This window comes from Camarhynchus parvulus, chromosome 20 (assembly GCF_901933205.1).
Source record: "Camarhynchus parvulus chromosome 20, STF_HiC, whole genome shotgun sequence".
NCBI lineage: Eukaryota > Metazoa > Chordata > Aves > Passeriformes > Thraupidae > Camarhynchus > Camarhynchus parvulus.
The window spans coordinates 3,453,619-3,470,373 of record NC_044590.1 but is presented as its reverse complement, the minus strand read 5'-3'; the positions used below and the strand labels follow the sequence as shown (position 1 = coordinate 3,470,373).

The 16,755-nt window shown below is 44.5% G+C and overlaps 1 protein-coding gene across 1 annotated transcript; it reads left to right on the top strand.

Moving 5' to 3' along the window:
* Positions 1-9,076: 9,076 nt before the first annotated feature.
* Positions 9,077-15,130, top strand: PRELID3B (PRELI domain containing 3B). Its single transcript, XM_030963516.1, has 6 exons — positions 9,077-9,187; positions 9,789-9,957; positions 10,306-10,395; positions 10,765-10,835; positions 11,591-11,693; positions 12,375-15,130. Exons 1-6 carry the CDS (start codon positions 9,156-9,158, stop codon positions 12,492-12,494), a joined length of 585 nt encoding a protein of 194 aa, XP_030819376.1. The 5' UTR covers positions 9,077-9,155; the 3' UTR covers positions 12,495-15,130.
* The last annotated feature ends 1,625 nt before the right edge of the window (positions 15,131-16,755 follow it).

Below are 16,755 nucleotides of genomic sequence, written 5' to 3'. Positions count from 1 at the left end.
GTGAGTCCTTCTGCTCAGGAGTGTCCAGCTGCTCACACAGGATTTGTTTCTCCTGTTCCTATGCTACTCCCACTGCACATCTGGGAGCTCCTGGCTTTGAAGACACATAGAATGCATATCTTGGTTAAAAAGAAGAGCTGTGCTCTTCATCTTGGCTTTTAAAGACTTTTATTTTTAATAATTAGTACTTTACAGTATTTTGTGTATTTCAGAGAGCTCCTGGATACTCAGAATTTTTCATCACTAGAAAGTGTATATAAAAATTCCTCTTATTTCTGAGCATGAGAACCAAATATTGACACTAAGAAGCTTAAACTCCATTTTTGCCATCTTATTAATCATGAACCTGCTGGATATCCTATTGAATCAGTGCACTAGAACTGATATATATGCAGCAACTTGGAAGTGGTTCCTAAATGACTCCATTTAGAGAAAAAATAAATTGAGGCAGCTAGGTAGAAAGTGCTTTAATATACACTATGCAAGACCAAGATATGAAAAATTGCATTTTAAATGTTTTTGTGAGAAGAGTAGTAAATGCTAAAAATACTTATTCCTTTAAAATATATTTTTAACTTCAGTTCATAACTGTGTTAACATTTTGGACTCTGTACTCATGTAACAGAGAACATATATCCATCCTCAGGAGATGGATTAGTCCAAGCTGACTTAATCACCCTGGGATAAATCTGATTATTTCTCAGTGCATGGAATTTAACTTTGTTTATTTATACATGTGGCTTATTCCTTTTATTATTGCTGAAACACTGAGTTGCAGGCAGCTTCATTTCAGCAGCACATTGTGTCTAGGCAGTACAATGGTGAAAAAGCTGTTCACTCCCAAAGGGCTCTCTAATTAATCATCACTAATGAAGCTCTGCTAATTAACAATAATGGGGGTGGTGGAAGGCCTAGAAGAGTCTGAGGGCTGAGTCCAGGCTGTGAGGATTTTACTTGCAGTCCTTCCCGAGTGCAACCCACCCAGGGCTGCTCTGCAAATGGATTTTTAACAGCTCATATGTTCTTGTAATATTTACTCAATTCTTAGACCATCCTCAAGTTGTTGCATATGTTTGACTCCAATCTTCTTGGTCTGTGTGCAGCAGGTTTGTGCAGGCCTGTTCAATGTGTTTGGCTTTGGATCAGGACAGAATGGAGTGGAGTTCTCTTGCAGGATTTCCAAGATTATAAGTATTCCCACATATTCCTCTCACTTTTCTTTAAGTGTTGTAATATTTCACAGCTAAGTACATTAAAAAGCCCCCATGGCCTGGGGTGTCAGACAGTGGCTACAGGAAATGCAGATTCAGACATTTTATCAAGCTGGACTCTGACAGTTTTAATCACACAATCTCATGGCTTTGATTTTGATTTTTCCTAAATGGAATCTATGACTTTTACATTAGTGGAGATTTTATGGAGACTGCTTACTTTACAGTTTAAAAAGTTACCATGAAAGAAAATGCTTTTGTCCCACCTGGGCATGAAGAGTTTATTTGCATGGAAGATCCTTGCATTATGTTTCCATCTTAAACTCTCCTATTTGGTTAATATTTTTTATTTCTTTTTCTTTTATAGTTTATCCTTTAGGTTGGATGAAATGAATTCATGAGAACCACCCAGAAGGCTGTTTGGAAGAGAAAAGTATTTTTAGTGGAGCTACAAACAGGAAACCACCAGTGTCCAGATAAGATATTTAACATTTAAAACTGTCGAAGCACTCATCCCCAGAAGGACAAGGATTATTTCAGGTGCAGTTTTTGACTTCCATGCTTGCTGTTTCCCTGTGAGTTATCAGTCCTGTCCATACATTTCTTCCCAGTTTGGGGCTGGGAATTCCCACTGTCAGGTCCAGATGGGACTGAGAGAGGCTGGGACTGAGCCTTAAATTGCTATTCCTATTAAAGATCTGAGGACTGCAGTCCCAGAGAGGAGGTTTTGTGTTCTCAGTTGCTGAGACTGCAAAGCAGTAACAAACACAATCCCAGCACTAAGGAAAGCAGAAATACTCTGAAATCCAGGATCCACCTGTTCTCTGGCCCACAAAACTTAGAAGAAAAACAATTTAATGGCTTGCCTTCACCAGAGCTGTGTGGTCAGCCTCAGGCACATGAAAACCTACATGCCTCAGGGCTGTTTGGTTTATTATTGATTTGATCAATGTCTTGGTGACAGTTAAGCATTGTCTGAGTGACAATGAGGATGTCAGCACTGATGACTAAGTGGCCACTTCCATGTGGTACTTTGTGTATGACAAAGTCACAACTTTTATTTTCAGGTTGTGGTTTCTTGAAACCATGTCCAAAGATAGCTGGTGGATTTCTGAAACAAAGAGTTTGACAGAAATTTTGGACAAGGGAGCAAAGTCTGAAGACCATGAGTTATGTTTGTGATTTAATACATAATTCTGACCATGATCTGTCTTCACTGGTCCTTCAGGCTTTGCACTGAAAGTTGCCCCCAACAAATGTTTGAGAGCACAGTGTTTTTATAAGAACTGTTGTCATCTTTTGAATTATACAAGAATGACTGAGAGAGAAACATGATTATCTCCAAACAACACAAAATCATCAGCATTTTCAAAGTACTTTAGAATTTGTGGTTTTGTCTTTAATTGTGCTGTTACTGTGCTTGCTCATGAGTTGTGGGTGATAACATGTGATTATCATCTGCCTACTTGATCACGTGCACATTTGTGATGCTTGCAAGAGCAAACATGATTGGCTGGGATCTGTCACACTCTCAGAATTCCAGAGACTGTTTCCCAGACAACAGCACAGTCCCCTTGATCCACGAGCCGTGCACCACCGTGGACCTGTGCTCAGTCTAACACCTGGGGGCAGCTGCTGCTCCCGCTCCTGACACAGACAAGATGTTTGTAGAGCCATAATCCAACTGCCTGAACTCTGCAAATCAAGGAAACTGCACAACCTAAATTAAAAAGTCAAAATGAGTCAAACAGCACCTACCTTGTTACAAATTCTGAGTCAGTTTTTAAATTGAAACCAGATCGTTCCTTGCCAAAAGCCATTTACATGTACTAAAGCCAACATGTACTACCTGTTCAGTCCTCTGCTGCCAAACATAAAGGCAAGCACAGCTGTGTAAGGTGGTAAATCATTTCTCTGTAGTAATTGGAGTGTGTTAAAACAAAGGAGCCCAGAGGGCAGGTGGAAGAGTGAGTGTCAGAAGCAGCTCAGGCCAGCTGGGTGGGATCCTGTGTGCAGGGCGTTTACATTTTGGATGTTGTCAGGTGGGGGAGGAAGCTGATAAGAAAAATAATTATTTGCATTCAAATTATATAAACAGTGCCAGAGCCTGGTTAGTGTAGGCAGTGTTAGACAGAGTGTTTCCCAACTGCAGGAGATGTATCACATGCTGGGTAAGGAAGGTATATGAGGCAACAGCACCCTGAAGGTGTGCAGCTCTAAGCCTCTTGGCATATTTTATGGCAGAAAAATAAAATAAAAAGGATCTGAAAATCAAATTGTTGTCCCAGATCATTCAATTAAAAATGCACATTTTTAATGGGACCTAACTTAAACGCTGTGTTGAGAGGCAAAGATTATGTCTGGGTTTGAATTTATTGGGGGAAGGGGGCAGGATACTGGTGGGATTTGGGCAGGGTTCTTCAAGGTGTGCAGGGGCACTTGGGGAAGGGAGAGATGTTAAATGGCAGATAACAAAATCTCTGTCTCCCCTTGATGTTCTTAGCTCCAATCAGCTCAAACTGAGGGGCAGTAGCAGCAGCGTAGCGGCATCACCAATCAGCAGGGCAGATCCTAAGCTGTCCTTCCACATCAGGTGGCCACAGGTTTCTGAAGATCTTATCACTACTCTTTTGGTTTTCACTTGTTGAGAATGACTTCAAATGTGAGTGGAATATTAAATGATTTTGTTTATTGATCCTGTGATGCTCAGTCTGAATACCCTGTAGGTTTGCAGAGGGGCTCTCTGGGGTGTTCCATTCCCTCTGTGGGCACCATGGGAGATCCACAGGAGGATCTATGGGAGATTTACCACCTTCTATAGCACTCTTTCATATCCCTTCTGACTGCAACTCTGCTTTCAGAGCTTCTCCAAGAAAAAGCAAATCCATGGTCAAGATGAAGAGGCCATTCTCTCCCCAACCAAAGACTGCCTAAAATTTTTAAAACATATCCCTCCCTCACTTTCTCAAGAAGTTGAGAGCTTCTTCATCTGCATTCTGTGAATGATGTCCTTGGCTTTTCCATTAAGTACCAAAGGCTCTTAGCTGACACTGAGTGCACAGGTTCACAACAGGACATTTGCACTCTGAATTGCTCTCAGGTTACCTGAGAGCAGCTTGATTGAAATCACATCCCAGAGAGTTGTGCAGTGTAATTGTAGCTGTGGTGACCACTATCTGCAAAGGGGAGAAAAGCTGCTAAATCACAGATGAGGACTTGTGCAAATAGAAATCTAAAAGCCTGTTCTCACAGGGACACACAGGGAGTGGAATACACACACAACACATGTGATCCAGCCCCCTCTCGTGGTTTTTCCACACAAAAGGCAGGAATTGACTCAAAGTGATTTTTTAGTAATGATATGAACACCTGCATCTCTTCTCTGAAAGCTGATATGGTTACTGGCATTTCACTTCTTCTTAGGGAGTGACAGGTATTAGTCTGAGGATAGAAAATGATAATCTGTAAAAATTTTTATTTGTATTTCCTAGGCAACTTGATGGCTATTTCTGGTAGAATATGAAGGAGTAAGGGAAGGGGATTTGTTTGCTATTTCTATGAGCTGTTTTTTCTTCAAACTGAGGGAGGAAGCAAATACTACAGGATAGAAAACAAAATTCTTCTGGTCAACTACTGAAGTGCAGAAACAAACACGGGCATTTGGTGTCTTGCACTGCTCTGTGTTACAATTGAATTAAACAGAATTGCATGATACAAACAAGTCAGTGCTTGTCAGCAGGTGAAGAACAAATGCACTGAACTGAGAGAACTGCTGCAGGTCTGGCTAAAGCCAAGCTGGATCCAGTGGGTGTTTTGGGGTGCACAGCACTGACCAAATCAGCCCTGATCAGTTGTTCTTACTCTGCAGCACCAGCAAGGCCTTCCTGTCATATCTCCACATCATTTATGGCTCATTGTGCAAACAGAAATTTTGGTGCCTTGTTCCTCACAGGGCTCATCCCGGCCACGTGAAGAGCTGTCCCAGAGCAACACAAGCAGCAGCCCGAGGACAGAAATAACTGTCCCCAGGTGGCACCAGGGCCAGCTGCCCCAGGCTGGGCAGAGCTGCAGAGCAGCTGCACTGGGGCACTCTGGCAGAGCAGCTCCCCTGCCTGAGGCTGGGAGGGTTATGGAGCTCAGAGCTCCCCAAGTGCTCTTTGCTGCATTCTGGTCCTTCCCCTCTGCCCTGGGTCAAAGGAAGGCTCCAGGCCTCAGTATGAGGAATTTGGGACAACATCTGTTCTGAAGGAAGGTGAAGGGCTTTGGGGTGGAAGGGCAGATTGCTGCAGCAGTGGGAGCACTGTCAGGACTCAACATCAGCAGTGAAACTGCTAATGCCTTGCAAAGGAGGTAAAACTGGTAAAGAATGCTGGTTACTTCAATAAAACCACATTTTCAGTATTGAAAGGGAAATATTTTTATTCCATTTATGTTTCTCTGAAGAGACAAAGAGATGCACCAAAGCATGTTAATCCCTGCTACAGTGTGAGCTCTGTTCTGACCTAATAAATGTCTCATCATGGAAACTCATTTGTGTCTAACACCACTTTTCCAGAATGTTCTGTAGTGGTGGCATCTCCCCAATTGGTGTCTTCTTTAGATATTAATAAGAAATCTGGAAGGATCAAAATTACTTGAACAAAATTCCTATTAAAGTATGGGCAAAGCTAGAGGAGTTGGTACCACCCTGAGGTATTGCTGTGCTTTCTGTCAATAAAGGTATTTGTTCATTAAAAGCTCCATTTGATTGATGTGACTTTTGTCATGCAGGGATGCATTATGACTTGCCAGGAATTAATGAGCCAATTCTGGAAGTACTGAAAAGGAGTTTTGCTATCCAACAAAGTTTTCTCTGAGAAGTACATTCAGGAAAATACAGCCAAGCACGAGGAGGCTGATACTGAACTGACAGCTGATGAAAGAGTGTTTGTAGCTGGGCAGCCATGAGGAATTGGAAGTCACTGAAGAGGTATGTCTGGAAAAGAAAACACTGACAATTTTCTATCATTACAACTGCCAGATTGACAGAGGGAGTGGGAATTTGTTTTTCCAGCTCAAGGAAAGAGCAAGACTTTTGAATGGTTTTGATTAATATTGTCTGTGAATACCAATATTTCACACCAATAAAACTTGGATTTCAGACCAAGGAACTGCTGGGTTACCGCAGCACAGCCACATTTCAGAATATGACAAGGGGGAAATACACCACAAAATACAATTTTCTGAAGTGTAGGTAAACACCTCAGCTGCCATGTGAAAAGTGCAGAGCTGTGATACCTGAAGCAGGGCAGCAACCAGAGGCCCTGGCAGGGAGCACAGCAGGTGAGCTCAGAGCCTTCCCCTCTCACCCCTCCCTGTATCATCCCCTGCAGTGTCACCTCTGCACAGCTCAGCTCTGGTGACCCATGATGAATGGCCCTTCAGGCATTCATTTACCTCAGAAGAGCAGCTTGAGTCACTGCCATTGTCACCAAACCCTTCCCAGGGTGGAATTCAGTGACATTTTGTGCTGCAGAGTGCCCTGGTTGATCTCTGGAGCAGGGCTCTGAACCAGGGTGCTGTTTGCTTTCCAAATAGAAACACAATACCTGTATTTTCACATAGTAGTGTAGGCTTGATTAGGTTTGACAATCTGGGGTTTTCATACCCACTATGGAGAGAAGGAATGATCTGGATACAATGCTGCAGATAAAGAGACTTTTGGGTTGTGTTATTTCCTGATATTTATGCTTTTTGGTCAAAATTAGGAGGTTTTTATGAGGCTGCTTAAAGGGGACAAGTCACACCTCCCTGCTGGCAAACATGGGTCTGGCAATACAAAATCTTCATGCCTCATTGAGCAGGCAAATTGTTTGGGACCCCAGAGCACTTTCCCACAGCATTCCTAGAGCAATTTCCAGTATTTCTTAGCCATGCCAAGGGGATTGCTCTGCCAAAATCTGAAACATAGAATCACAAGGCCCATTTCAGGCATCAGTTGCACCTAGCAGCTGTGAGCAAACAGCCCCTGAAAGGCACATATGGACTAAAGAATCTCATCACAGGTTTCCACAGGTTTTTATGTTCCCTTGTCCATCATCATCATCATCATCCTCAGTGATCATTTTGGTACTGCCTGGGACTGGACAAACTCAACTGACAGAATGGTTTATTTTATTAGTTATTAGACAGATACTGACAACATATAGGGGCAAAGCTGTTGGATTTTATGGTATTATAATGTATGTAAATAATTCTAATGCTTAGGATGTGCCACTTTTTATTCTGCAGTTACAAATGAGCATTTCATTTTCCTAAAGTCTGGCTGTTTTATTTATAATTGTGTTATTTCTCTTACAGGACAGGTTTATAAGTAGTTCCACACTTGATATCACTCAGATATAGAAACCTTCTTTAACAAATCTCCTGTTAAAATAGCCTGAAGTTTACATGAGCAAGAACTGCTGAAATGTAGCTCCTAATCTACACCATATGTTGGCATGCCTCCTTCTTGGAGATGACATTTTGCTTTGCTTCCAGTAGATAATTTTTCTTTTAAAGGAAAAAAAACCTGATGAGAGCATCCTGATGGATAAGGGATGGGTATCTGCTGCACTGTCCCTGCCTGTTTCAGGGTCACTGCCTTCCACAACTGTGCCACACTGACACCTCTCAAAATGCTTTGCATTTTTAACATCTTTTGCAAAATTCTCCAGCTGCAAAAATCACTCGGTGAGCATTGAGGCTACAATTGATTTAGAGCTGCCTCACAATCTCCCAGCAGTAACTCTGTCCACTCTGGCAGATCAGCAGTTAGCCACGTTCAGGAATAACGAGGTGAAGGAGTCAGGGAATATAGGACCAAGACAGGTATGCCCAGAAAAAATGTATTGCTTAACAGCTCTCAATTAAGTATTTGCTCCTGGCTGAACCTGGCATATCTCATGAAAGAGCAGCTCCTCTGTAGCAGAGCTGCTGGTTCATGTTGGGAAGCACAGAGGATATTTACTGCGGGTGAGCGCTCCCAGCCTGGCCGGGACTCCTGGCACGGCCGCCGGTGTCAGCTCCGTGTGATCCGATCTGGTTTTGGAGAAGCTTCCCCTGTGCTTTTCCACTGCGGCTATTTCTGTGCGGTGAGGGGCGCACAGAGGTCACTCGGTGTCTGCTTGTCACCAACAGCGCTCGCTCCGAGCCACGGCACCCCGGCCCTGACGGGATTCCAGAAGGAAACGCTCGGTGGCGCCGAGCGTGGCCCGTGGCTGTGGGTGCGTCTGGGGCCGCGCCCGCTGCTTTACGAGCGCCGTCAGCGCCGCTGCTCCATCCCCATGACCGGAGGCGCTCGGCGGCAGCCCCAGCGCGGCGGGTTACGAAACCCTTACGAAACCTCTTACAAAACCCGCCGGGCCGGGCCGGGCCGGGCCGGGCCGCCGCTCGCGTGACGTCACACCCGCCGGCGCGCCCCCTGCCGGCACAACGCGGGAACGGCCGTGCTGTGACGTCATCGGCCACCTGCGGCCGTGCTGATGTCATCGGCCACACGCAGCCCGGGCCCCGCCGCGCCCGGGACAGGCGGCAAGGGGCGGCGGGGCCGGGCTGGCCGTGCTAGCCCCGGCCTGAGCGGAGCGCGGCTCACAGGCCACACTCGCCCGTGTTTGCGCGATGGGCGGCGGAGCCGGCGGTGCCAGCCCCGGCCACGCCCTTCACGCCCAGCTCAGGCCGGGCCGGGCCGGGCCGGGAGTCACGGGCGGCGCCCGGGGCCGCCCCAACCTCACCTCGAATGTCCCCGGCCGGGCACGGCCCCGGTCACGCGGGACGCGCCCCGTGACGTCAGCGCGGCGCTGCGCGGCGATTGGCGGGCGCTGTCCGCGCAGGCGCGCGCCGCCGGCGGCAGAGCCGGGCCCGCGGAGCCGAGCGGCGGCAGCGGCGGCTCCGGAGCGCGGCCGGGCCGGGAGCGGCCCCGCAGCCATGAAGATCTGGACCTCGGAGCACGTGTTCGAGTAGGTGCCGTGCGGGGCGGCGGGGAGGCGGCCGGGCCGGGCCCGGGCGCGGGGGGCCTCGTCCTGCGGGTCGGGGGCTGTGGGGACTGCACCGGGCCAGGGGCGCTCCGGGCCGCGGCCTCTCGGCTCCCCTGACCTTCCCCCGGGCTGGGGGACGCTCCCGGGGCCGGTGCTCGGGGCTGCGGGAGCTCGGCAGCGGCTGAAGCTGTGCGGGGCCAGCGCGCTGCCGGCACCGAGCGGCGTCCTTGTGCTGCCCCCGGCCTCCCGGACGCCGTGAGGGCCTGCCCGCTGCCGGGGCCCAGCTGCTCCGGACTCCTGTGTTAGAAATAAACTGAGGGAGAACTCGTTAGAGGGAAGTAGAAACTTTAATAAATCACTCCAGTGTTATGAAAATCGGGATAAAGTGCAGTCTTTTGGCATTGTGTCACAGGGAAAAAAATCTTTTCTAGTTATAACAGAACCAGCACACCCAGTTAACCGGGTATGTTGTGTTTTCATGTGTACTGCCCGCTCAACGAAATAGAGGTTTTTCTCCAGGGAAGGATACAATCCTATTGCAAACAGAGCTGTGCAACTTGGTGTCCTGCTTGTGTTTGTGCAGTCACCCGTGGGAAACTGTGATGACAGCTGCCATGAGGAAATACCCCAACCCCATGAACCCCAGCGTGGTGGGCGTCGATGTCCTGGACAGGCACGTGGATCCCAGCGGGAAGCTGCACAGCCACCGGCTCCTGAGCACCGAGTGGGGAATCCCGGCCATTGTGAAATCGGTGGGTGTTGTGTCACAGCCCACAAAGGGACACCGCAGGGAGGGGAAGCTCCTGAGCCAGCTGCTGTAATAGATGTGTATCATTTCACAACTGTAATGGTTTAAAAGTTTAATGGCTTAAACATTAATATATGGGGAAAGCTTAACAGTGACCCTACAGCCAAATCTGCATCTCAGGCTGTTTCCATCTGGAAAATGAGATCTACCTCAGCTGGATAGCTTTGTTTTAAGCTAAACCCTAACTGTGTTCTCTTGGTGTCTGTTCAATGCAGTAACCACTGCATTTAAAGGCATGAAAAATTGCAGTGGGTTGGTGGAATTGATGCCATCTCTGTTTGCCTGTCCCCAGCTCATTGGCACCTGCAGGACAAGGACGTATGTGCAGGAGCACTCTGTTGTTGACCCTGTGAAAAAAACAATGGAGCTTAAATCCTGTAATGTAAGTAGTTGTGTTTATGCCTCTCAAATGGAACACACCTTGTACTTATGAAAAGGAAAGTCATCTTGAAAATAACTTGAAAATTGCATTGGAACAGTACAAGTTAAAGGTTTAGTAACATGGTTAGAGTTGATCAGTTCTGTTTTTCAGGAAGGAGCTGCTTGGCTCTTGGAACTTGTCACTGCTGAAGCTGTGAACATGCTGATGAGCAGGAGGAGTATTGGGGGAGGGGGTGGTGTTAAGAAAAATGGTTTTAAAGCCTCTTGGTGTAGGTACAGTGTGACTGTTTGCGATGCCGTGACATTTTGCTCTCTATAGTACTCTGTCTGTTATTTGTACCAAGGGGTAATCCTGTCCTGTGTTCTACAGATTTCATTTACAAACCTCGTGTCAGTCGATGAGAGGCTTGTCTATAAACCACACCCTCAGGAACCACACAAGTGAGTACCTCCCTGCTCTGAGGTTGACTGGATTTTGCTTGGAAAATGTCCCTGGTTTCCCTTGATCAGACAATGAGAGTTACATGGCCTTTATTTACAGTAAACTGTCTAAACCAGGATTAAATGGACTGTCACTTCCTGCAGTGACATTGGTTCTGCAGAGCCCTGGGAGACTTTGGGTCATTCTGTGTTGGAGTCCAGTCCAGTTCATGGTGTGAATTTGTGTACAGCTGCAGTTTTCAGCTCCTTGTTCCACACTGATGTGCCTTTAGCCTCTGATTTTGGAGGTTTGTGTTTCAGTGGGTGCTTGGTGTTTTTAGGGCAACTTAGAGCTTAGTGAGTCTGTACTGCTGAAGTGGTGATAATTCTGAAAGATTGTTCTAGGGATTCTAACATTGGAGTTTTTTCTGCCATGACAGTCAGAAATGTTCAATCCCTGTTGTTGAAGGGGATGTTTTAATACTTTTCCCAGTATTCAGTAACTCCAGATCTGCTGTTTCCACTCTTAACATCCTGCTGCTAACAATGGAAGTGGCTGAGAGCCACGAAGGGAGACTTGGACTTGCCAGGCACCCTTGGGCTTTATTTTAGAACTGGAAGCATAAAGCAGTTACACAGTGTGGCAGTGGGTTGTGTTTAGGGGGCAAGAAGTTCTGTGTTACAGAGCAAAGCTGATGAGGGAATGTACTTGCAGGGGAGGATGGGGTTTCTCTTTTAAACTACTCAGAATAATTCAATTTCCTGCTCTGTTCCAGAACCATTCTGACACAAGAAGCAATAATATCTGTAAAAGGTGTCAGTCTCAGCAGTTACCTAGAAGGGCTAATGGCAAACACAATTTCTTCCAATGCTAAAAAAGTAAGTATGGCCTTTGTGTGAAATGTGTGATCACTGGCTAAATGTCAAAGGAAATAAAGATCTCTGCTTTACTTTTTGGCTTTGTCAGCAGTCTCAGAAAGGAGCCACATGGTTCTGCTGCCTTTACTGCAGAGACTGAATGCTCAGCATGCTGAACTTACTCTTGTTTTCCTCTTGTGAATGGAGATAAGATAAATTGTTATTGGCAAAGCTCTCTGAATCTTCACTGGAGAAAACATCTTCAAGCAGTGTGACACTGTCATTCTTTTGCTGCCCTCTTGATGCCATCTGTTCATTTTTGCTGTCAGAAGGGATCTACATTCATACAGAATGTATGAATACAGACCTGAAATAGTCATGTGGGAGCAGTGAAGCAGTATTTTAGCTGAGAGTCTGTCCTCTGGCAATCCAGAGGTACCTTGAGTTCAGCCTCAAGAACGATAAAGCAGTCTGAGTAAAAAGTCTTTTGTGGATCATAATGTGAAAACTGCTGATATAAGGAATTGTTTTCATCAAATCAAAGGCAGAACATGTTCCAGCAGTATTGAAATAACATCAGAGGCACGTATTTCTGTTCCTTCCTCTTTCAACTACTGTGGCTTCAGTCATTTTCAGTAAGAATTTAACTGATTGACTTATTCACTAAGATTTACACACTAATAAACTTTCCTTTAACTGTAGGGCCGTGAAGCATTGGAATGGGTAATTAAAAGACTGAATGCTGAAATTGAAGAGTTTGCAGCTTCAGCAAGAGGAACCATGAGGAATTCAATGGCAGCAGCAGCATTTGTAGAGAAATGATGATCGTTCTTAGACCTGTATCACTAATGAGGCTTAACGACCTGCAGCCTCTCTCCAGGCCTAGATACATGTATCCTTTGTTATTTAAAGGATGTGTGTATGAGGCATGTTATAAATTTAATTTGGAGAAAAGCTGAATTTTTCCCAAGGCTGAGGCTCAAAGGCTTTTTAATATATTGGGTCAGCTGGACCGATGAAGAAATAAATTTAAGTGTAGTTCCTGTATTTACATGAACACTAACTTATAATGTTTGCAGATGTGAAATAGCCTCATTTAGTGCTGAGGCTGCATATGGTGGAGGACACTGGCATGTTAGGCTAACTTTTATTTGTGTGACTTATGGACTACCACTTTTGGGACCAAGCCCAAAATTAAGCAGAATGGTTGTTCCAGCATTGTTCTTTTTGTTGATTTTTGACAGTTGTGTAATACAACTTGGTTTAACAGAAAGCTTATTACTTGATGCTTGAAATATAAAAGAATGTACAAAATATTTTTTGATAACCTTTTTAACTTGACTGGTTGAACTAACATGGTACTCAAATTGTTTTTCAGGCACTATAGGTAAAACATCAAAGTGTCTCTTACCTACCTACCAAGACCTGCTCCTAAATGCACCATCAATGAGCTGGGCATGCAGTACCTTAAAGTCAAATTTTATCTTAAACTTCTGCAATAAGTATCTCCATTTCTAAAAGCCCATAACATAAAGGTACGATAAGCACAGAGCCTTAAAATCTTGTAAGCTGCTACAGTAGTGGGTGTTCACTTCAAAGAACCAATTAAATACTAAAAAACCTTTGTGAAAGTGGCTGAGGAGATACCTAAACAAAAAAGGAAATAGTATTTAACAATATACTTGTTAAGTTGATCAGAAACAACGTGCCTCATCCAGTGGCTGTTGTGTTGTGCTTCACTTTAACCTGAGTTCTGAGTTCCAGTTCCCTTCACCCATTGAGCTGATTTGCTCACAGTCCAAGGCCCTGTGTGTTCTCAGGGGTTTCTCTCGGTGTTTCCTGGTACTCCTTGCAGGTTCCTGGTACTGTCACAGTCACTCCCTGAGGAAGGAAAAGGTCAGCCCTTGGCACGTGCCAGGCTGCGCCACTGCGGGCACTCCTGGGCACCTCACGGGACTCTGAGCCACGAGGCCCCTTCAGGGTCAGCAGAAAAAGGCAAAGGCACAGCCCAGAAGGAGCTGATGTGGTATTTTGGTGCCCAAGGCTTTTCCTGGAATTTTGTGTCTAAGCTTTACAAGTGATTTCAAGGCTCTCTTAGCCTTTATGAACTGTAATGTCACCCTGCCCAGCATATTTGATTTTGCATGCCATTTCTGTTAGATCAAATTGCCTATTAAGTACTGTCTGCTTACAGAGCTTATTTTAACAAACAACACTTCCATAAGGTTTGTGCTGGGGAAGAAAACAGGAATATAGATATATAACTTTTAAAAATTAACTATTCTAAACAGAATATTTTTCTAAACAGAAATGGCTTGAGACTACCTTACTAATTTAAGTCATTGAGGTTTGCCATACTTTTACAGGAGATTATTAAAAGTGAAATAACATTTCAATTTTAAAGGTGTATGTGAAACTTCTGCAAAACTGTACCATCATTTCTGATGAAAACGCTTAGCTTGAAATTCATTTTATATGTTTGCTCAGCCATTAGCATCGTTTGATAGTCTAAAGTCAGTTTTTTCATTTCCAAATTTTTCTGCACTAAGGACTGCATAGTAGAACTCACAGTTTGGCCTTGCACTGAAAAAAAACCTTACTGTTTAATTTCTACAGGCATTCAACAACTTCTTGAAAGATAATAAATTTCTTTCTTCTATTTTATTTATATGCCTGCATTCTCATTCTGTCAGAGTATGGCTTTCTGTATGTGGCCCTTTTTAAATAAAATTTTGTTTCAATTCTAGCTAATTCTTGAAACTTTCTGGTCTATTTGTGTTTAGGACTATGAGGTGAGTAATCTAAAATAAGGGGGCTGAAGGTGAAGAAATCCCTGGAGTAAGTGGGTTTTTTTTAAATGCATATTCTGAAATGCACATTCACAGCTGCTGTGGTCTTTTTTGCTTCTTAATAACTCAGCTTTTCTGCAAATCTGGCTTTAACTAGCAAGCAGATTTCACAGTTTGCTGTGGAGCATCCATCGTGTGGAAAGATTTTCATGGGCTGAGAGCTGTGTTCAGCTTTGCTGCAGTCTGTGTGGGTTGCTGTGGGTGGATGCAGCACCACGGGGAGAGGGGCAGGGCAGGGAGGAAATGGGGGCTGGAAGGAATGGAGGAAATGAGGAAGAGAAAGCAGCTACAGCTGGAGGAACAGAACTGAAGGGCCAGGAGGAAAGAATTTTTAAAAAGGGGAAAGGGATGCAGGAAGTAGAAGGGCAGAGGTGGAGGAATGTGCTGTGAACAAACCAGTGCTGAGGGCTCTGATGGATCCCTGCCCACCAGTGGGCACCAGCCCCTGTTCAGACACAGCTCTGAACCACAAGTGCCAGCCAGGGGTTTGCTTCAAAAAAAAAAACCAGAAAAATTGTAACCACCGTTTCCTACAACATTGCTGGTCTGTCTCCTGTGGTCTGTACTTGCATTTATATTTCCAATAAATGTCAAATATAGTAAACATGAGCATCCACTGTGTGATAACTGCAACATTTCCAATCTCCTGGCCCTGACAGAGCATTGGGTCAAAGGGAAGGTCAGCAACCTGTTGAGGTTCACTTTTATGGAAGAACTGCAGAGTGCTGATGAAGAGCTCGTGTGGAAGCAGTGAGTCATTTTAGAATCCTTCCATTTCTTAAGGTGGAGGTTGTTCTTTCACTTGCCACAGGATCCGTTAATTTCTATCTTAAATAACTCCATAGCTTTGCTTTACATGTTGCTGTAGAACTGAATTATTCTAAAGGTAAGGCTACATGTTACAACCAGGCTGAACTAATTGCTTACCTTAGGAGGACCACGGGCACCAGCTGTGGACAAAATATCTTACATCATGATGCTATTTTGTTATAACCACATTTAAAAAGTAACACAAGTCATTAACCACATGAAAACAGGAAGTAATACACAAAATTTTTTAACTTGAGTGTACCTGAATTCTGCTCTGCAGATCCTGGTTCCTCCTCAGGCCATTTATGCCAGATTTTGTAGAATGGACAGCTGAGACTTGGCTGACACTGCAAAATTATTTTTACTTTGAATCCAGGTGTCCAGAAGTTAACATCTTCATCAAGTAACCTTCAAAGTACTGTTGTGTAATAGAAAACAGCACAGAACTGAATCTCTCTCTCTCAAGATTAGAGCTGATTTCAGAGAGGTGTTTGCTGGCACTCTGTGCAGGGCTGTGCTCAGACAGGAGATTTAGCAGGGGATGACTTTATTGTCATCAGCATGGCATCATTCCCAGGGGCTGTGCAGCAGATTAGGGTCAGCAGCAGAGAGAACAGCAGAGCTTTACCAGCACAGCCCAGAATGGCTTACCCAGGCAGAGAAAGGAGGTAAATCCACAGCTACCCAAGGTAGGAAATGTTATTACTGACCTCTACATTTTGTACAAAGGTGTCCATAATTCCACGTTTCTTGACAGTGTTATTTCATAGGGAAAAGTGCAATAACTTCATTATTTTAAATTAAGACAAGAAGAACTCCGTGAAGAGATGATGGAATTTATAGACTGTTGGACACAGGCTTTTTATTGTATTGTAATTTTCCTTTTTTTTTTTTTTTAATATTTGTTCTCCCCTGTAAAATACACTTGAGAAAACTTTGAGATTAAAGGTAGTCACAAAATTATATTGCTTTTAGATAGCAAGGGATTTTTAACGGGTTAATTACTTTTATGTTTTATTAACAATACAGGGCAGCAAGCAAACTTGTCATTTCATCATAAATTACGCATGTTTGGAAAAAGTAATTTGTCTTGCCTTTTGATCTATAAACATTGTACTCTTGAAAGAATTGAACCATGTTGCAACAGCTCTTAAATAACAGAAGCATTATCTATAATTGTTAAATATATTCAAGAACTTTTGGGGATCTCATCAATGGTATAGAAGCAGCTCTTTTTTTTAGCATGGCAATTTTTGCATTGTGCTAAATCCCCACGATTTTAATGTTTGCACAGTAAGGCACCCCTCAAGCTCAGTGGCTGCTCAGCAGACACCTGCCTCAGTTGAGAGGTGACCTGGGTGGGAGTTGCACCCATGGTGATTAAGTTAAATCCATTACACACTCATCTGGACGTGGGTTGTGTA

Excerpts from the sequence above, each read along its gene's own strand:
- PRELID3B (XM_030963516.1), top strand. The coding sequence starts at position 9,156 with ATGAAGATCTGGACCTCGGAGCACGTGTTCGA. Across the intron at positions 9,958-10,305 it reads TCCCGGCCATTGTGAAATCG|CTCATTGGCACCTGCAGGAC; the intron begins GTGGGTGTTGTG and ends GCCTGTCCCCAG. Across the intron at positions 11,694-12,374 it reads TTTCTTCCAATGCTAAAAAA|GGCCGTGAAGCATTGGAATG; the intron begins GTAAGTATGGCC and ends CTTTAACTGTAG.